This window comes from Ascaphus truei, chromosome 1 (assembly GCF_040206685.1).
Source record: "Ascaphus truei isolate aAscTru1 chromosome 1, aAscTru1.hap1, whole genome shotgun sequence".
In the NCBI taxonomy this organism is placed as follows: domain Eukaryota; kingdom Metazoa; phylum Chordata; class Amphibia; order Anura; family Ascaphidae; genus Ascaphus; species Ascaphus truei.
Window position 1 is genome coordinate 331,181,801 of NC_134483.1, and position 22,552 is coordinate 331,204,352.

Below are 22,552 nucleotides of genomic sequence, written 5' to 3' on the forward strand. Positions count from 1 at the left end.
GGGGTACGTACGTAGGTGCTAACAGGATAATAAGCAAATGTACACATGCTGACCTGTTTTATCCTATTATTTAATCAAAGTAAAAAAAAAAAATTCATTTAAGTTTTTATTAAGTTTTTCCAACAATTGTTGTGGGTGGGGGGGGGGGGGGGGAGGAGATGGAGATGGTGCAACATTCTAGACAAGCACATTTCACATAGTAAAAATATGTAATACATGACCACTGGCAAAAATGAATCGTTTTACACATATATATGCAGAATCAAAGTACATTTTTAGATGTAATATTTACCCATCTCAATAGACTGCATAGTGTGCACACATTAGGGGTTTCTTTGTTCTTTTCTTTTCATGTCTGCACTTCAACATCATCTTAAGAGCAAGAGTCGCTGTAGAGAGAGGCAGTATTACCCAAGTGTTTTTCAAACTAGACTATGTTTAACAATGCATATAAACAATATACCATTATAGCACCTTAAATTTACACTGATTATTGAGAGATCTTTATTGCGTCTTCTATTTGTGATGTCATTCATAGTACTGGATGGCTGAACGATATTCAGATTTATTACTTATCGTTTTGGTTTCCACTTCACAAGACTCCCGCAGCACCCCTTCATGCGATATTTATGGCAGCAGTGAGAAAAAGGACTACAGTGACTTCAGTAAAACAGAGGTTTTTTTTTTTTTACATCTATCCTTTGGAGTCCGTTTAGCATATTGTCGTTCCTGAACCCTATTGTCGTTACTATTGGAAATACAACAAAATGATAGAGTAATGTTTTTTAAATTACCTAAAATCATTTTTCTGACCAAGATTAAAGACCTGTGAGTGTCTGCATGTGTTTCACAGGTCCCCAAACCTGCTTCAGACCATTCTCCCATCACATTAGTTTAGATGAAGACGAGGATTCTGGGTAGTGACATGGAAATTAGCAAGCATGTTCAAAACTATTTTGAATATGTGCAAACTGATTAACAAACTGTGTTAGAAGTTGCCATTGTGTAGCCTGCCTCTGACTACTAAATTAAAGCTGTGTTTGGTTGACAGATGGCAGCAATGGATCGATTAACCTCAAAGGTCTTTCTGGGAGTGCTGGCTACAGGTTCGGAGTCCTCGCGAAGATAGTCAACCATATGAAGGTATTCTCAATTACTTCATCTTTGTTAAACAGCAGTTGGTATGTTTGATTTGTTTTAATGGGTTTATGTGTACACGCGCACGCACAAAATAAATAAGTAGTATAGATTTTCAGTTTCCATGGTAACAAAATTCTTCTTTTTTTTTTTTTTTACGATCTACCGGCAATGAGCTACCCCTCTCCCCCCTCCCCCCCTCTCGTACTTTTTGGCGACTGATTCCAAGCAGTTTTATAAATTGCCAATACATTTCACTTATTCTACCATATTTATTTTTCATGGGACATGCGCAAGTGAAATTTTTATTTTTAAAGCTGGATCTTTCTAAGGAAACCGATTTACATAACTTGCCTGAAATCGTATTATTATTACAGTAAGTATGCTTGGTACATAATGCTGTTGCCTTTAAAAACTGCGTAGCTCAGTGGTTCCCAAACTTTTTCGGTTCAAGGCTCCCAAAGGCGATCAGGATTTTTCCACGGCTCCCAAAGTGAAAAGTTGTATATACATACCTAACAGTTGCAGTGCGTAGTTGGTGCCGTTACGGTTAGTGAAAAAAATTCAACGCGAATGTAAAAACCACAAAAACAATGTATTGATGGAAATAATTGGTGAGACGGGTGAGCCTGTTTTTCACTACACATCTTTTCAAATCTCGGAATCAAACTGGATTCCACCATCCCTTCAATTACCTAATGCAGAACCAATGGTGTAGTTAGACATGTGCGGGCTCCCGGCAAAAAAATTTCAGGGCCCCATTATGCGTGAACATATTCCGTAGAGTCAGGTGTTTCCATCAACACACTCCATGATTAAGGAGGTATCCTTTTATTTTAAGAAACTGTTGTGATTTTATCACTATGTTCTTTGTAATCTTTTTCCGTAACAAAGCACTGCATTTTTATATTTCTTAAAATAAGCCTTTAACTAGTAATGCTTTCGGCTCTGCATGCAATGTTCACACATTTGTAGAGAATGTTTACGTTTTCTGACACATTATGCTACAAATTGAGTAAGGGGTTAATATTAACTCACTGAAAGTACCTTGTGGAGGAGAAAGGTGAGTTGACTAGAGCAGCCGTGTGTATTAACCCTGGTTGCATATCTAAGTCGCGTGCTCACTTGCATGCTGTTCTTGACAGATGGTATATTGGGACGGATTGAGGGGAGATATTGTTCATTTGAGGAAACTTTTGTGAAGGTGAAAAGTGGGCCAGTTTGAGAGCTGTGTATTAATTCTTGTCCCGAAGCAGGTCACGTGCTCACAGGTGTTCCATAAGTGACAAAAGGCTTCACCTGTCGTCTTGCCTGACTTCCTGAGATTGATGAAACTGCACACGCTATTCTTGTCCACATGTAGAATGTTGTGAGCTCCTGGAACGACAGACACAGGGATTGATGCCCACATGGCCATGTATAGTGTAGCTGCTGATCAAGTCCAGTGTTCCCAGGGAGGGGACGCTCTAAAGTTCTTGATGGGGGGCAGATCCGAGGGATGTGATCGCTTGGCATACGTTCACGTGGTCATTCTGGCACTCAAGGTGTTAATCACTGTACTTTATTTTTTTATTTTAACAACACAAGCCCCAATGCGTACCCAATATGACAAATTATTTAGTTCCCTTCTATGTATTTTTGTTTTTCTTCTAAATATGGGCCAATTCGTTAAACCCTTTGGCCAAAACATGGTAAGCCTGCAACCATGTGAAGGTAGATCCTATCAGCAGGTCCTACACTACCAAATGTATACAGTCTTTTGTATTTCTTCCAGTGCATAGGGAAAAGGACAAAAAATAACAATATAGCCAATAGCATGGACGTGGTGCCTAAGAGGTTAATTGTAAACTACAGTGCAGTTAAAACTGGTTATTAAAAAGAAAGTACACTAATATAGCGAAAAGAATCTAGAAAAGTGCAAGAAAACATATATTCTTCCCACGCTTATTGCTTTAGCAAAGGTCATCACACCAACTTTCTCCTTGGGGAAGAAATCTCCCAATAGACTACTACATTCACGTGTGTACTGGGATCTATTGATCTAAATAGACCTGCTGATAGAGTCTTGTCGTGGTTGCAAGCTAGAAATGTTTTGGCCAAAAGATTGAACTAAATGACCCATACTTATGAGAAGAAGAAATATAAAACCTATAGTAAGAGTTCAGTTTGTCATATTGGAGGTGCATTGGGGCGTCTTTGTATATTTGAGGTCACTTTCCCAGTAGCACTCCAATTGACACAAATAAATATATACACACAAACAGCTCAACCCCGTTACAACGCGAACCCGCTTATAACGCGATGCAAGCGTGGCTCCCAATCTTCGTATTTATGAATACTTTACAACACGATTATTGGTATCTTAAATACTTTATTATACAATGCATACAATTGTACGTTATTTCTAACACGATGTGATTCTTTGGACCCCAAGCACAGCATTATAAAGGGGTTGAGCTGTATATAATATTGTGTGGGGCTGGGATTTGAGTTTGCTAACATAGTGTATGTCTAATTGTAGACTTTATTTATGCAGACTACTGTTCGGTCTCATTCACGTGTAATGTATTTATAATAATGTTCTTGCTAAGCTGGACTAACATGCAGGTTTATTTGCATTGCTCCAGGTTATTGAAGACCAGTAATGTAGTGAATCTCTCCCTACAGACACGACACCAGCGGGGTGACACATATCCGCTGTCCCTGGAAGAAATCCTGGATGAAACGCAACACCTTGATATTGGCATCAAGCAGAAACAATGGCTTATGTCTGAGGTAAAAGAGCGGTCATATGGCGTGATAGGGAGATGCTATCTTGCTTGATGCATCCCAGGTTACTGCTGTTTGGGGCACTATAGTGGATACCCTCTTAACATTATGTAGAGTCTTCTGTTATGTCTAGTGCAAGAAGTCTTTGTTAACAAAACAAACAGAAAATAGCTCATCCTTCTGCCTTTCATATAGGTTCCCCAAGCCTGTCCCAGTCACGCTAAAGCTTGTCTGTATTTCACCTTTCTAGTGCTAACGGGGGTCTGCAGCTGTGGCAGTTGTCTAAATTATGGCTATTTCGACCAAAGGGTTAAATGTTGATGGTCAATGTTTGTCTCTGGTGGTCCCATCAAGGACTGAAACCTTGAAAATAAATATTTAACGTTATCCCCAGCAGATGGAGCCGTTACCGGGACATCTGCAAGGAAGTCTTATTATGCATATTCAAGACTTGCAATGAATCCGAACTGCATTTGCTAGCAAGAACTATACACTTGTTGTGCAGATGCAGCCTGCTTCCCTTTTGCTGAAGTGGCAGCTTAAAAAGCCGCGGCCTTCCCCGGCATTGCTGCAGGTGGCCCATTACTTCTGAATGCGATCACCCGCAGCAAGGATTGCACACTGACAGTATCCTGCCGCTTCACCCCGCAGCATATTCACCACAGAAACCCAATCTCATTAAAGGCAAAATATATATTTTTGTATTGATAAATCTGGTCTTGTCCACATTTGCCTTGATTTTTTTTATTCAGGCCAGGAGACTGGATACATGCCCCCCCTGCCCCCCTCCCACACACACTACTTTCACACTGCATAAGTTTTGAAACCTAGAAGAGGCTTTAGTGACGGATGTATGGTATAATTTAGATGTTATCTGGTAATTACTACAGTTGAAATTACTATGAAGATACAATATTTGACTGGCTGCAAAATGACATCCTTGTAAAGGGTGGCGGGTGTTTACATTATCTGGTACAAACTGGCCTGTTGTGCCTGTGTCTGTTCAGTGTCAGTTAAGTAGACTCCGTTTACATTAGGCAGTTTTTAAAATGACATTTTAATGATAACATTGCGGTGACGCATTGTAGGGTACAGACGTAGCCCAACTGCCTTTTCCCGTGGCTCGGGGTTGCCGGTGAGAAACGACCACTGCGGCTGCTCCCAACGTGAAGCTGCGGGAAATTACCTTTTTATCTGCAGCTCTAGCGAAGTTTACTTTGTCTACATCTGAACGTAGAAGTTTGCATGTTAAAGTACTTTTGCATTTTTATGTATATGTCTAGGACTTGTCATGTGTGAGGTTAAAGCAGCACTCCCGTCTAACCAGGGCTCCTCTGGAGCTGGGCTGCTGCGCTATTGTTACCTCTGGGGAAACATCTGGTTCCTGAGATACTTTCATGTTTATTTGCCGGTGTTCCTTCCCCATGTTAAGCCAATAGGAAGCCCCAGTGTCGTCGTCCCTGAGGCAGCGGCTTCCTATTGGCCAGCAGGATTTGGCGGTTAATTTGAATTTCCGTATTGGGAGCAGAAACAGACGCAACTAAACTGGTGAACATCTGAGGAAATGGGGCTCCCCGGTGCTAAAAAAAAATCGCACGCCACTGGACCCCTTGGTACAGAATAATAAGAAAAGGTCAATATGAATTTTTTTTTTTAAGTAGGCTATTTTGCTGCATTAATGACAACTACTGGAAAAATCCAAATCCCACATCGGTTGTGTGCGCGCATGTGTGAAATATATTTTTTGTTTTGTGTTTTTAGGCTTTGGTGAACAATCCCAAAATTGAAATCATTGATGGGAGATATGTCTTTAAGCCCAAGTACAACTTGAGAGACAAGAAGGCCCTACTGAGGTTACTGGACAAACATGACCAAAGAGGATTGGGGGGGATCCTGCTTGATGACATAGAGGAAGGACTTCCCAATGCACAGAAAGCCATAAAGGTATCTCTCCTTCTTGAGTGGCTGTAACATGTAGCACAGGGCTGAATGAGTGGCTTAGTGAGAAAAGGCACTGACTCTCTGATAACAATGACACCGAGTTTCAATCGGGGGATCCTGGTTCAATTCAGTTTCAGCTCATTGTGACCTTGGGCAAGTCACTTTATTTCCCTGTGCCTCAGGCACCAAAAACAAAGATTGTAAGCTCATCCGGGCAGGGACTGTCTGTAACATTCCTGTGTGCTGCGTACCCTACTGTAATTGTGAATGGCTTTGAGTCCCATTGGGAGAAAACCGCTACAGGTAGTCCTCGTTATCCAACGTTTCACTTTACAACTAATGGCATATCCAACGCTTTACAATGCAACCCCATGGGCCATTTTTTTACGCCGGAATGTGTTATCTGACGCATGAATGCGTTATCCAATGCTCACCGCAACTGATTAACATGGGACTCACTTTACAACGGTTTCACTATCCAATGCTACTTCCAGAACGGATTCTGTTGGATAACCAATGACTGCTTGTATATGAAATTAAGTTATTATTGTGTAACAAAACACAAGATAGACAGCACTCAGGGCTAAAACAAGAGGCTAAATGATGCAATGTGGAACAAGGAGGAACCCTGTTTCCTCCACACAATCAGTAAACACTCAAATATGTTCCCAGCGCTCAAAAATTACAAGTGGAATAGGAATAAGCCAAACTAATTTAATTAGAAAAATAGAACACAACCCAGAGGGGTGTGTGTAGCACATAAGCACGTGACATATATGGCAAGGAGGGAGCGGGAGAAACAAATGGAAGGATGGAAAAAGGAGAAACAAAGGAAGTTAAATTTCCGGGGAAAAGGGGGAGGGGAAACAAGGAAGGTAATGCAGGGGATGGGGGGCAACGTTTCGGGGGTGTACCCCTTCAGGCCCTGTTCCCAAAGGTCAGAAGGACCGATGGTACTTTCCATTCACCCTACAAAAAGCTCTCTACAAAATAGTAAACAACCAGATGCATATTATAAAGAGTCAATATAATGAATGGAATCAATAACATAAGTGGGCACAGCACCTATAGAAGTATACTGGGCGATGGTGGCTCCTGAATCCAAGTCCAGTGAAGGCCTATATGGGCAATATGATGAGCTCTGTTCTATTTTTCTAATTTAATTAGTTTGGTTTATTCCTATTCCACTTGTAATTTTTGAGTGCTGGGCACATATTTTAGTGTTTAAGTTATTCTTATAAATTGTTGACCAAACAAGCTATGCTGGATGAGGACTGATCTCCTATTTCATGATCAAAAGTTTTTGAACTGCGCAGAGAGGATGGTCTCATTAGCTGTGCAATTCTGTATTGACGTAAAACCATTTTTTGTGTAATTATTTTAACACTGTAGGTGCGGGCATTGTTTTACCACTTGGGCAGTGCAAGAGTTAATATGGCCAGAATAGTAATATTCTTAAAACATCGTTATAACTTGGCTCCATGATGCAGACTTTTATATTGCTGCATCATTCATAACTTTGACTGAACCATGTAAGGTTCCCCGTTGAGATGGTGGAGGATAATACAGTAAAGGACGGACACAATGGTATTCTGAATGTGAAAATAATCGAGAATGTGAGTGAGATCTGAGGCTTTAAAACAGGTAGGAGAATGAATAGATTAGGTGACCCAAGTGGTTCGTATGGTATGGGAATTCTACCTCTCCAAGTTGGCGTTAGAACACAGGTCCGCTGATTTGAAACAGTGTTTTATAAAGATGCTCCTCTCCTACTGCCTCAGTTGTCTGGATTCTACCAGGCGGGAGGTGGACACAATTTTTATATACTAGGGCTTTGCGTGCCAACCCTGGCCTCTGCAAAATGATGGGATTGACTTTCTCTACCTTCTCTTTCTTCCTCCCCTCTCCTTCTCTCCCTCCCTTCTCTCTTGTCACGTTTGTGCTCGCCACAAACCGGGACCGGACCGCGGGGCTGAGGTGGGTTTGCATAATCACTGACCTTAGTCCGCGCAGACTGATCCGGAGTGCGAAATCCATAGTCGTACATAGCAGGGTCAGGATTGGAGAAGGCAGCATCGTCGTTATTCAAGCAGGAGTTCGGCAACAGGTAGACAGGAGTTCCCCGCTTCAGCTTAGGAGCGTGAGTGCGGGAGTAGTGGCCTCTGCGCGAGGAGCAGCCTCGGCCCATGACGCCGGTCTCAGCAGGGGGAGACAGCAGGCTGGCCGAAGTACACCGCAGGGCAGCGTCGGGTAAACCAACGCTTCAGCACTGACGACCAAAGCAGGCCTCTGCGTGGAGAAAAGCAGCAGGCCTCAGGAAGTCAGGCCTCTGCATAGAAGCGTAGCAGCAGGCCTCAGGATACAGGGAGCTTAAGTTACGCTGGAGATCCACCGCTTCAGCACCGGAACAAGGACACGGCCTCTACAATGGAGAGAAAGCAACAGGCCCCAGGAACTAGGAACATGAACCAGAAACAAGGAACATGAACATGAAAACAGCAACAAGGTGGCCAAGACTGGTGGCTGTGGCAAACACAGTTGACATCCAAGAAGGATTATGCTCGCAGAGAAGCATTGTGGGAAAGCTGTATTTAAAGGTCAGCGAACCAATAGCAGAAGGGGCGTGTGACAGCATTGCTCTAATGACTGAACCCAGGCTGGGGCTGCAGTAATAGCTTGCACAGCTGCAGTAGATATCATGGGGAGTGTTCCAGGACTGCACTGGTCTGTAAGGCAAGGTAAGCAGTAAACTGAGGTGTGGATTCCTTACATCTCTCCACTGAATCTTCCTTTTAATACCTTACGGTATGTCATAAATTCTTCCCGCCTCTCTCTCCTCCAGCATTCTCTCTTTGTTTCTTCGTCTGCTTTCTGTCTAAACATTCTAGCTACCTGACTCTCCATATCTGCCACCAGGCTATGTGCATTATGAGGTTAACGATGAGCTGTATCTCTCGGAAGAGCAGACTACACTTTTTGTTATATATATATATATATTTCAGTTGTGTAGGGGGGGCACAGGGGGACTTCCTGTATATGTGTAACAGATGGGCCATTACTAAGCTCTAAGATTCACCTTGAACCATAATAAGTTCCATAGATATTTATAAAGTCAGATTGTAGTCTCGGCAACAGCTGTAGTTTGCAGGTAAGTAGGTGTTGTGATATACAGGTAAAGTCCAGTGTGGGTTGGATTGGAGAGGCTGAGGGATATATAGGGATGTGATGTGTATTAATACACTATCTCTAAGCTTCAACACTTGGTGGGGGGGGGGAGGATATGCACAACAGAGGAAAAATATAAAATTACCTCTGAAGCCCCCTCTCCGAATGTAGTGTTGATCGTAGCTTCCCTGCTCCTCCGTTAATGCGGTGCAGAGTATGGCAGCTCTGTGTAAGGCACCGTCTCCCCCATGTCGGATGGAATCGAATCCTGTGTGATGTGCACCTGCACGGCTGCTGCGCATCACACCAATCCGGGGTATAGGCGCAGGAGATCAACGTAGGATGGGCTGGACGGAGAGACTGTGTAAAAAACTATGCAAAAGCACTCCGCAACTCGCCAGGTAGATGAAAAGTAAAAGAAATTTATTAAACTACATAAAACAAAAATGCATACTAAAACAAAACGGGAAAAGCACTCCCACGCGTTTCACGCTTCTACAGCGCTTTCTCAAGGAGTATCTTCCTGTATATACGGCAGTGTGGAACTCGACCACAGATTGCCACCCGGCTCCCATCCCCATGCTGGGATTCTCTCTATGGGCGCTAGTTGCTACTGCAGGAGTATAACATGGGCTTCAGAGGCCCCGTCACTGTCTGCCAGAAGCAGTGCGCAGTTGTGTCTTTTCCCCCACTGTCCCCCATCCAGAACCTCTCCGCAGTGATACCTCTGAGGGGTCTGTTTCAACCCTTACCTCTATTTGGCAGTAATGGTACTTTTTTTTTTTTTTGGACGCCATCTTCCAGAACCCTTAAACCATACGACTGGCTTGGCTCTGCTATAGTGACGCCAACAGTGAGTGGGGCTCCAAACCAAGAAGCATTCCTGCTCATTGCAGCAGCCAGCGCAGGAAATTCTTTGCTGCTGATTTTGCCGTCAAGAACCTCACTTGGTTTTGCAAGTTGGAGTACTTCCGGTTCTGGAAGTTATTTGTAAATTATTATTTTTTCTCCGCCCGGGTTTCAGGCCTTAATTCAGGGGACAGACAGAATAGTGCTGTGGTGTAATACAGCCGTGCGCGAACTGGGGGGGCGGCCGAATTTCTAGTGGGGACGCGGCGGTTACAGAGGCCCCGTGCTCTTCCCCATGGCAGTTAAATTAAATACCGGGGGAGGCGTGAGGCCTATGTAACTCGCTTACCTGCTGCCAGCCGTGTCTTCGGCGACGCGTCGCCATGGCAACGCGGCATCAGATTACGCCATGGGGTCATGGGACGTCATGCGTTGCCATGGCAACACGCGGCAAATGACATGATGGGGTCACGTGACAGGACGTTACATGACCGTGACATCATTAGGCGTGGGGGGCACGAACGCTGCAGCTCCCGGGAAGGGGGCCGAAGCTCAAGAAGTTTGCGCACCCCTGGTGTAATATATGCTCTTCTGTTTTGCTTTTTCGTCTCTTTCATGACGGTCTTGCTTTCAGCGGGGAGAAGACCTGCAGTCTTATCAGAGGAAATGTCTACAAGACCTAAGAAATGTACTGCTAAGACTAAGCATGTCAATTTCCTGAACTACATTGAGAAGTTGCCAATTGGCTCCTTCGCCCATACGGGCCATGTATATATTAGAGAGGTGGCATTAGAAGACACGTCCTCTTATATGACTGACTTTTTTTAGTTGAACTCTTCCATGGTTGAGACCTTTTTGTGGCAGCAAGTGATGAAGCTATTAAGTTACCCACGAAAAGGCCCAGACAAGACCAGTTTCCAGAGTTGTTTTTTTCTCCTTAAATCAGGTGGGTATTCTAATGAAGGCGGAAATTACGTCTCGCATGTATGAAAACCGTAATCTTCGGACGAAGGTGAAGTAAAATAAGATTCTTCATGTATTAACATAGAAGGAATTTACGAAGTAATTAAGAAGATGCTTTCGGCTCTGGGAATTTAAGACAGAAGAATTCGATACACTGGATTAATTGTTTGGACATTTTAAGAAAAACAAAATCCACAACATTTCCAGTGATTTCAGATCAGATTAACAATAAATGGAAAAACACGGAAAGGAAGAATAATGTACACAAGTTTCAGAAGATTTATCTCTTTAAAGAGGAGGACAACAATGCATGGAAATTGCATTACAAAGTGGATGGAACTATTGCCAAATTGACCATATATATTCCTTTAGAAGACACATCACCGTTCAAAGGTATGATGAATAGGGGGATCGAAAGACTTTTTAATTAAGTTATTTTCTACCGTCGGCAATGCTTACAGACCAGTTACAGTAACAGCTTATTTGTCACGCACAATGAGAATCTGGTTTTCCAGGAGGCAATTGAATCTTGGACATAAAGACAATAAATCTTTAAGGATTGTGCCAATGTATTAGATGCGTTGGATTTAATTGAATATGCTTCTATAAGATATGATCAGACTGCTTGTAGTGTCATCAGCACTTTCAGTGACATCCAGAAGAGCCTAATGCCGAAACCATAGTTGGCTGATATAATCTAAGAATAGATTGATATCCATTCAGTTTTCCGGGGTCAATTATTTGGCTCCAAACTGTAGGCAATCATTGCCAAGATTTCATGTGGAAAATTGATGTTTCTACCTCCAGGATAGAAGGCAGAAGTTTCTAAGTACCACTAGATCAACTTGTGTGTGTGTGTGTGTGTGTGTGTGTGTGTGCGTTTTTAGTCATACTGTAGTTCCAAGGAAGGAACCTTTTTGTTCTGTACTGGATCTGTAGGATCTGATTTAGTAATATTTGGATCAGTAATATTTGTAATCGAGCAAGGAGCTTTCTTAATGTGAATAGACTTAAAGAATGCTTATTTGCATCTACCAATCTGTCCATGTCATAAAAAAAATATCTTAAGATTCTTTATTATGGGTTCTCACTACCAGTTCCAGGCTTTTAAAAAATAAAAAAGCAGAAGTAATATTAATACAGTAGCTCCAGAATTTTGTGCGAGAACTTTTGAGAACATCCAAAGACCATTTGTGCTATATTGTGTTGGTTCTGGCTCTACTGCAACAGCAAGATCCAGTTGCTGAGCCTAATCTGTGGATGTTCACTTTTACGGTATCGAGGTTAAGTGTAAGTGAAGTCAAAATGTTGTTTCCGAGCTAAAGTCGCATATGCAGTCAAGAAAAGTTAGGATATATTATATAATATGTAGAATTTTCAACATTTCTTTTTCTGAAAGGTATTGCAGAAGAAGTTGCATCAATCGCCAAGATTTGGGATTTTCTACAACAAGCTTTCGACAGAGTATTAAGTCAAAATGTCAAGTGTCAGCAGTGTTTTTTTCAAAGACCCATTGCGAAAAACACATTCAAACATTTTATAAAGATTATTGGCAGCATGAGGCCTAGAATCGGGGATCCATTCCACTATGGGATTTAAATCTACAGTAGTTTAGAAGCACTTTCTCTTAGTCATTTTTTGGACCGCAAGTTCTTTGGCAAGAAAAGTTAGTGAGCGAAGTACTTTGGTTCAATCACATGGTTTCATTCATATCAAGCTTTCATTTAAACTAGAAAATTTGTTTTACTCCCATTTGCCCGACTACCAAGAATGATCAGGAAAGTGACTACATACATTCGGAAATGGAAGTCCCGTGGGGGGAAGGAATAGGCGTTGCACGTCTGGAAAATAAGGTTCACGGGTTGATGCAACGGAGCACAGCAAGCAGAAAAAGGGTGGGGGCTACGATGCCAAATTGAGTTAAAATAATTTATTGAAAAAGTGCACACATGGTATAGAGCTGGTGAACACCACTAACGCGTTTCGCGCAAAGGCACTTTGTCAAAGCGTTTTTCCGTGAAATGCGTTAGTGGTGTTCACCTGCTCTATACCATGTGTGCACTTTTTTAATAAATTATTTTAACTCAATTTGGCATCGTAGCCCCCACCCTTTTTTCCTTTTTCTGCTCGCTGTGCTCCGTTGCATCAACCCGTGAACCCTAATACGATGCCTCGAGCGTGAAGCACGCATTGGAACCAGATCAGCACTGCAATTGTGAGTTACTTTGATTCAATTCAAATTGTCACATTTTGTACACCAGCTGGTGTACTATGCTCTAGTCTAGGGTGTGTTCCCACACAGAGATGAGGGCGTCAGAGCTGTTTATATACAGTCTCTGATTTCTCCACCTCCAGAGAGGATCGTCTTTACTTATATCACCCAATTTATGAGCTTATATCATTGTGACAGTACATACATCCTCACAAGTGCTGTTATAATCCATTTTCAAGCAGGTTCAGAGTTTATATGGCTACACATTGCTATTATTCCATTTGAAATCCGGATGCACTGTAACTCAGGACTTGTTTACCACTGCTGGAAAATGATAAGGCTGGATCACTCAAAAACATATAAAAATATTATTTATTATGCCATTGACAACATCATAAATTCATAAATACATTCGACCTGGTTAGGGCTTTTGAGCACTACATAGAGAGAATGTAAGAAATCAAGAGGACTATGCATTCTCTCTTCAGGTCCCAGAAAAGGATGTGTGATCTCCAAATAGACAGAGGATGAGACACGCACTCAATATCAATTGTAATAGAGGTGGGGTACTTAGCTGCCGGTGCGCTGGTCCTGGGGAGCTCCTGTTGTCCCAAATGTTCCAGTACAAAGAAGAAGAAGCATGCACACGGTCTTACTCAAAAGTATGTTTAATATGCCATAAAGTCCAACGTTTCGGCAGTCGGCAGTATTTGACTGCCGAAACGTTGGACTTTATGGCATATTAAACCTCCTTTTGAGTAAGACCGTGTGCCTGCTTCTTCTTTGATCTCCAAATAGATCATTGCAAGATACAGTAGATTACAACAGCAATTGTAAAAGTTTATGTAGCATTATAATTAAGGTTAAAAATCTTTTTCTACATGGGACAATAGCAGCATCCTAGGCAGATGAGCAACATCAGATCAATTATGCAAAGCAGCAACCTGGACATCACTACACACATTTATCAAAAATGTACAAGTTGGATGTTCAGGCATCGGCAGAGACCAGCTTTGGGAGGGAAGTTCTCATCAACTAAATTCTCTCCATATCCTAACTATTCATAGAACTGCCTTGACATTCCCGAGGTGGTACTCCATCATGGACCAAATATGGATGTAGTTCGACTAACTCTACCTGCTGCCAGGAATTGCCTTAGGAAATACTGTGGCAATCCTAGGCCGCAGGAAAAGGTGCCCATTGCTTTTAAAGTGGAGAATGGAGTCTCTGCACCATCCCCAGAGCTGCATGAAATAACCCCTCCACCCCCCTTACGACTCAGGAGTAGGGAAGACGGACGGCATTCGCATGACTAGTGTGTGTAAAAAAAATGTCAGGTACATACTGTATACAAAACCTTATGTTAAAAATGACTGCCCATACTTTTGTACCTCGGCTGTGCGTTTATTTTTGTGTGTATATTGCTCTGTTTAGCAACTGTTTGGAACGGCCCTGAGCTAAAGGTACAGGTTTTACTGTCTCAATGCTTGTAGCAACGATCTTGGTGGATGAGATGGCATTCTTGACCAAGAAAATGACACATCAGTGAAATCAAGATTGTTATTGTTTAATTTTTGAAAGAGTGGATCTTTGGAAAAATCAAATCAGTGGTGCTAGAAATGAATGACTGTCTTCTAATAAATTAAAATTTCAGTAAGCCGTTCTTGTACCACCCAGCTCGCCAGTGTGTTCAAATTAAAGCTATTTATCCGTTTCCTACAAAACTGGAAGTGAAACTTCCCCCCCTCCCCCCCAGTCTGTTTAATCACTTGATTGCGAGGCATTCATTGCTGGCCTCTCTGCTACTCATGGGCTTAATGTGATGTTACTTCATTGTCTCATTCTTATCTGTTTGGCAATTAGGCACTGGGGGACCAGATTGTTTTTGTAACACGACCGGACAAAAAGAAAATCCTTTTCTACAATGACAAGAGCTGCCAGTTTACTGTAGATGAAGGTAAAGTGCCCTTAGTTTTTCTATTAATGAAAATTGGACTGTGCATTACAGGGCCCTAAGGAGCAATGACACCAGCATGCAATTTTACGGTACAATATAGCTCTCTACGTTCTGTCCTTGAGAACAAACTTGGGTAGCCCCGCATTATTAATAGCAATAACTTATGTTACAGGTGTAGCCCAACTTGCTTTTCCTTGCAGCATGGGACAGTCATTTAGAACAGGTGTTGATACCTTGCTGTGAAGATTGCATGTAAATGTCTGAACATATAACTTTGAGAAGTGATTTAAACAAAAAAATAGTATTCTAATCCATGCAGTTTAATAGTCATTGCCCCATGTTGTCTGGATTTATTACAAGTGATGTTATGGATTCTGTCTGTCCTGTCTGTCCTGTCTGTCCTGTCTGTCCTGTCTGTCCTGTCTGTCCTGTCTGTCCTGTCTGTCCTGTCTCACAGGGAAGCTGCTTCCCTGTGCCACAAAATAGTTCAACTCCTTTCAAATAAAATGGAATTAAAATATTCTACATTATGTGGAACATGGACCTATTAGTATAGACAGACGCTAGTGTCCACTTGGTGGCAGCAAAAACATTTCCAACCCACTCTTTTCTCTTATGGGTTATTAAGTGATGTGAGTTCATATGATGATTATCAGATCAAAGTACTGTAAGTTATGGTGAGTAAAAAAAGTGACACAAACCCTTTACAACAAATACAAATACAATTTCTGAGCACTTTTCTGACAGTGCCCCAAACCTGCCTTTCCCCATGATCTGTTAGCACACAATGCTTCCACTGCAGCTAGGGATACTGGGTAATAGAATGCAAATGAGCACACAGTGTGTCTCTTTTTGCTTATGATTTATTATAAAATGAATGCAGACTACTGAAGAGGCCAGTTTAAGTTCTTCATTTCAGGGTGTGCACAGAGTAGCTTCAATGCCGATATCCCCGCCAATGAAGAGGTTCAAGATTTTTCACTGTTGGTGAAGCCCGTGAGAAATGGCCTCTCCTTATAGAAGGTTTTCAGGAAGATCACTAGCCCTTCCAACTTTTTATTTCCACTAGAAGCAGGAACAAAATCATCGTTTTTTTTTTTTTCTCGTATTCACTAGAAGCAGGGACAAAATCATCGATCCGGAAGAAATCTACTCTGGATTCTATCACAAAATCAAAATCATAAGGGCAATTCTTCTTATTGATTATAATTGGACCTTTCTGCTGCTTTTGCTACCATTTCCAGCTTTTGCGCGCACCCTTAATTCCACTGGCCTGTGTGAGACTACCCTTTCCTGGTTGACAGCTTGTGTGCTTTTGCTGGCACACCCTCCTCTTCACTCGCACTCAGTTGGCATTCCAAAGGGCTCTGTCCTGGGACATCTGCTTTTCTTCATTTATACCTTGGAAAATTAATAGTCATTCGGTTTTCGCCTCTACCCCTACTCTTCAGTCTCGTGTCAAGGTCTCTGTTATTGTCATTGGAAGCCAGACTGTCTAAAGTGGTGGACGAAGTCCAGCAACCTGTCTCAATGAAAGCCCTTAGTAATTCACCACTGGAACATTTTTACCACTGATGCAAGTCTTCAGGGTTGGGGATTCATGCAGGCACAAGGTATGTTAAAGGATCCTGGTCCACCAAAGAACAATTACTACCAATCAACATCTTGGCATTAAGGGGCAGTACTAATGGCAGTACTAGCTCTACAAGATAAGGCATTGGACGCCATGTAAATCTTTTAGGGAGCCGATCTAGTCTGCATATTTCCACTCTTCCCAATGATTTGGAGAGTTCTGTTGCCAGTGAAGAGATACAGGGCATCCGTGGTAATAATCGTCTGGCCAGAAAGCCACTGGTATGCCGATCTCATCATGATCCCTGGAAGCAGCTGGTAGTTCCAGAGCTACTTTCACAAAGGCCCCTATTTCACCCAAATCCACAAAGCCTTACCTGCCGGCATGGAAATTGAGAGGCGGCCCCTAACCAAGTTGGGCCTAAAAGAATATACTGTCAATAATTTGCTGGAATCAAGAAATAAAGTAACTTGAACCATTTTATTAGAGGATCTGGAATATCTTTTCGGTCTGCTGTGATAGCAACAAGATGGTTTATTTTGAAGCCTCCATTCATCATATAGTCCTTTTTTTTTTTTTTGCAAGAAGATTTTCAAAAGGGTCTCGGACCATACTGAAGGTGCAAATCTTGGCCTTGGTTGCATTTTTATTTTTTCAAAAATGAATTGCCTCACATTTATGTTCATTTCTTTAAAAGTAATTTCTTGTATTCGTTCCCCAGTGCCATCATGGAACCATGAAAGCAATATTTTTGGTTGTCATTACCTCAGCCAGAACAGTAAGAGAGCACGAGGCCCTTTCCTCAGTCCCCACCATATTTCATGAGACATCAAGACAAAATGGTTATGAGGACTGTACCCAAGCTCACATCAAAAACAGTATAATCTTTTCACCTAAATCAAGATATAGCTCCATTGTTCTGTCCTAATCCTCGTAATGAGGTCGGGAGGAAATTCCACTGCCTAGATGTCGTTCAGATCCTATTAATATACCTTGAGCATACCAAATCTTTCTGGAAATTGGAAAGACTATTCATTCTTTACCAAGGTCCATGCAAATGGGTTAGCAGCCTTTTAGCACGTTTTCTGCTAAATCATTTCTTGTTTCCTGCTGCCTTTCACCCCTCTAAACAGAACTGTATTGAGTGTGTTGACAGGCGGTTTCATTCAGGGAAGGCCTTATCAAAGCCATGTCTGATACAGCTAGGTATTGTGTTCGATATACACAGTCAGCAAGCACAACTCGCAATTCATAAAAATGCAGAACGAGAGCACTCTGGGATCTGCTTCATTCACCTTGTGCAACATGCATTACATCAAGAATAAAGCTGTCAACAGCTAGGGCCATGACCAACATGAGAACCTATTTTACTGTACTGTCTTGAAGAGCCCGGTGACAGAGTGATCATATCCTTGCCCCTTCCCTACATCAGACACACTGGCTCCAGAGGTGCTGCTTCCTCTAGTACAGTACCTCTAACAAAGCTGCTTTGTAGAAAGTAGTTACAGTATTTAAACAAGCTGCACTGACAATTCCTTTCCTGAAACCGTAATAGCCAACCTCTAATTTTGAAGAGTATGTGACATTTGGTATCCACTAATTAAATATATATATTTATTTATTTTTGCTCTAGTTTGCATTTATTTCTGAATGTAAAAATCTTTTTACAACACGTTTTCTTCTGAAATAAAAACGTCTATAGACCTCTCTGAGCATATATCCTATATCTATATATTTTTTACTATATGGTTCTAATGGTCTCTCTCAGCTTTAATCAAAAATTAACTACCATTCAAGATTGAGCTGCAATACCGCTCATCGCATCTTAGAGCTTAGTGAAGCTTAGTGCTAAACATAGAATATTGGTTCAGAGAATCCCTTCCTGAAAGTGCTTACCACCTACTTGTACTAGTTGCCTGGGGAACGTGTAGATTAAAAATGCAACCCCGTACAAGTTTACAACTTTTTATTTTATTGTGGAAACCTTTTTTTATTTTTTTTTTATTTAATTTACAATAGGTATTTTAGATTATCAATATTGTTTGCTTCACCTCAGAGATGAGATAATTGGATTTATTGGCACCAGCTGCCTGTCAAGAAAAACTAAAAACGTGCATATGGGGCAAGGGAAGGATGAGCCGTACAACGTGACCTAAACTTCTGAATCGCTCTATAAAAAGTGTGTGTGTGTGTTTTAATACTATTTGTAAGGCATCAGTCACCATGTTTTAACATATCAAACCTCTTAATTCAATGTTGCCCCATGTTCAGTGTATTGCATCCTTAGAAAAACGAAATCACCCTTAATGTAACAATTTTAGCTTTTCCCATTCTATACATTTTTTTTTATAGATTTTCTTTTCTCCAGTTGATTTCAAGCAAATCAGCTACTATATAATACATATGAAGCCATTAAACAATGGATGACACAGAAACAACAATTCACTTCCTGGTTTTGAAGGCACATAGTCTTATCACTAAAAGACCTAAGATAAAAACTCACTTCTACTATGGAAAAGTGAAGTTAAAATATATTTTAAAATACTGTTTTTTTGTGTTTAAAAGGTGTCAAATCAGCTACGTTTAACCTGCATGTGACTGTCTTTTTAGTTTCTTTTTGCCCTACGAGGGTCTCTTTTTGTAATGACTTTCCTGGGTAGCTTATGCTCCGTATGTGAGTTTTTACATTGCCACCGGCTGCTTAGGGGCATGTTGAATAACCCCTTTTAGTAGTTGAAACTGCAATCACAAAGTGTGCATGCTCAAGACCAACACTGTAGCACTTCTGCTGCCACAGGGGACCCTGCAGGTCATTATACAATGTGCTGCAGGCTCTCTGGCAGGAAAAGAGTTACGCTATACCATACTGTACTTAAACATATGTTTTTTGCCAGCTGTGTTCAATATTCACTTTGCCCCCCACAGTAGCTGTCCACTCCCTACTACTATCTGTATGTTGTGCAGCTGTGTGCTTTTGGGCTTAGGTCATGTGAAGAAATGTAATCTACAGAGTGCGTTCTGCTGCTGTAAAGATTGTCTGTTTTAATTCTAGAATTTCAGAAGCTCTGGAGGGGGGTTCCAGTGGATTCCATGGATGACGAGAAGATTGAGGAGTATCTCAAGAGGCAGGGTATCTCTTCCATGCAGGATTCGGGACCAAAGAAAGTCGTAAGGAATTTTTTTTCCCCCCTCCAGCTGTGCAACAAAATTTGCAACATCTTTCACCCTTTTATCTCAAATGTAAATATGGGTTTGCTCAGGACTGTATGTTTTCCCAAAAAGGAGCACAGTTCTAGTAACATATTTAACTCAAACGGCAAATTCTCACTGGTTTCAACATTATCCGCTATGATGATGTGTGCACTGAGCCTGCTCTGGCAATTCACAGCTTTTCAAGGACAGTTCAGTATTTTGCAGTATTATTATAATACTCAACACTCACCAACTTAATTGGACCCTATTTGCATAACCATAGGTTGTCTTCACTGCCACTTGGGTAGTACTATTTGTCTTTGTTTTAATTTCTTATACACCTTTTTTAACTTTAATTGTGACTTCACAGTCTTCAACAATGGCATCAATTATAAGATTGGTAGTGCTTTATCATGCGATGTCCACAAACAATAATTTTACTTTGCACTGCTTTACCACACAATGAAAGTATTCATACCGGGGATTAATACTGTGAAAGGACAAAAGAACAGGGAAGAAGTTAATTCTTTCTAGCGTAGCTTACAATTGGAATTCACATTTTATAAAAAAATGAAGGGCTTTTGAATTGTTTACCTATGGGACTCCCAGATCTTATACAAATGGTAAGCTGTTTAAACCCATTTTATTTACTCATTTACTGGTCATTAGAAAGGAATACAAACCTCCCAGATGTGTTTTTTATGGAGCCGATGTTAAGCCTAATTTATTCAGACAATGAACTGGCGTCCACTACTGATCATCCTGTCTACTGACATTCCCTGCAGCAACACGCTCTTCAGTTTGTGTTCCACTTTCACAGAGCAGTAATTCAATGGGTAAAAAGGGATTTTTAACCAGCAGTTGGGGCAGGTATGAGTTGGAAGCAGTGGGGCAAATATCAGTCACATATTTAGAGAACGAGGAAGCAACCACATAATGCAATGGAGTTTGCTACAAGAGGGCTGCAAAGGTAGTGATGTGCGAACCCGATGAGTCATTGGTGCCACACTCAGGAAAACATTCGGTGGCAAGGGGTTTTGAGTGAGAAAGGAGGGTAGGGTTTGCCATGGGAGGGCTGCAGAAGCTATGGGGCTCTGCGCTGCAGAATATGTTGGCGCTTTACAAATAAACGATAATAGTGACTTACAATGAGAGGGTGTAAAAGGGAGGGGAGTGACAGCACCCCCTGGACTTCCCCTTCCTCACGAACATGGCACCAGCATTGCAGCCTCTTCCCAGTAGAACATGTGCTCCTTCCCCACTCCCACAGCTAGGCACATGTAGACAGACTGCCATCTCACAGCCCCAATCTCCCACCCTTTTTTATTTTTTTAACATGGCACCAGCGCACACAGCTGCGTTAAGGCCTCTCTGCTTAGTGGTGCTGATCTCCTGTGAACCCTGCTCGTAGAAAGCTATTCCCTCCTTTATACCCCGGGTGCTTGTGTTTATGAAACCATTGACCTCCCCACCATTGTTTCAGATTCCAATGCCGAAGAGGAAAAAATCCAACTCCCAGAAGAAGCGGAGGTTTAAGACTCACAATGACCACTTGGCGGGCGTATTGAAGGATTACACAGACACTCCCGGCAAACAGTAATGGCCTAACGATGACGGCGGATGTTTACAGAGGACCTTCACAGCAGTCTCCTTAACTGCTCAGCCCTTAGGAGCCTTAATGTGTCTCCTACCACCCGGATCACTTCAGAAACGATAGAATCCAGTGTTAACCCTTTTAGGTGTCAGTTCGTGCCTGGTCTCTCTGGCACCCATTAACCAACAGCTAATTTAACGTTGGTTGGGCAGAAATATACCAGGCTAGAACTATATCTTGCCAGGCACCACATTGTTTAAAAATACCTGTAACTGTATGCGAAACCTAGCGGGTGTTTTTTTTTTTTTTTGTTTTTTTTTATCCTACCTATTTCATTTTTCTTATTTATCTGATAGTCTTAATCCTCACATGGACGCTCCAGCATTTGAGCAGAAGAGATTTGTGTTCACTGTACATAGCGGGCAACGACAGAGCAGTTGTCTCTTTTTGGCGAGTCACGCACAACATTCTTATTTGATTTAGTTAAAATAGTGTTCTACGCTAAACAAAAAACAAAAAAAAAATCCTTTTGTTTCGTTCTTCATTATTCCTCAAGGTACAAATAACCATTAAAAAAAAGTCGTTTTACATGCAATCAGTTTGTTTAAGACGGCTGTTTTCTTTATTAAAACAAAAACACCTTTATTTCTGAAATGTACATTAAATATATCTTCCAAAAACACATTTGTTCCAACCCAATGAAGTCCATTTATACCAAAATAAAGCAATTTCCTGAATTATTTTTAGAACAGTATTGGAAATATCGTTATTTTGTTCTGTTTTCCCCTCCTTCCCGTCACATTTTTGGACCACAAAGATTATTGATATGAATAACTGTGATGTGTAAATGGGTGTGTACAGTATATACAGTGGCAAGAGAAGGTTTGTGAATCCCAAAGATAATTGTGGAACCCCCTGTTCTGAAGCGCTGATGTCACTTGTCTGCGCCGGTCCGGGTGCAGCACAGTCTTTCCGCTTCTCCGGCGGATCAGCTGCCACAGGGGTCCCGACGGCCGTCGGTCTCACACCTCTCTAGTCAGCAGTAGTATAACCTCAGGATAGGGATTTCTTTTCCTCCCTCCCCTGATTGAATAGGGAGCATACCAACGTGCTTCAGAGATTTGCGTGAGCATTTTAGCCTGGACAGCCTGGCTATCATAGACACATGGATTATTTCCTACAATATACTAAGCATTTTGT

At 41.7% G+C, this 22,552-nt stretch overlaps 1 protein-coding gene across 1 annotated transcript in view; it reads left to right on the forward strand.

Annotated features, from left to right (window-relative positions):
* Positions 1 to 22,101, forward strand: part of GTF2E2 (general transcription factor IIE subunit 2) — a 52,256-nt gene extending 30,155 nt beyond the window's left edge. Inside the window, exons 3-8 of the mRNA XM_075607428.1 lie at positions 1,052 to 1,143; positions 3,805 to 3,912; positions 5,668 to 5,850; positions 14,900 to 14,993; positions 19,619 to 19,734; positions 21,242 to 22,101. Coding sequence (XP_075463543.1) covers positions 1,052 to 1,143; positions 3,805 to 3,912; positions 5,668 to 5,850; positions 14,900 to 14,993; positions 19,619 to 19,734; positions 21,242 to 21,358 — 710 coding nt within the window. The 3' untranslated portion in view covers positions 21,359 to 22,101. The remainder of the gene's footprint in view (positions 1 to 1,051; positions 1,144 to 3,804; positions 3,913 to 5,667; positions 5,851 to 14,899; positions 14,994 to 19,618; positions 19,735 to 21,241) is intronic.
* Positions 22,102 to 22,552: the final 451 nt, after the last annotated feature.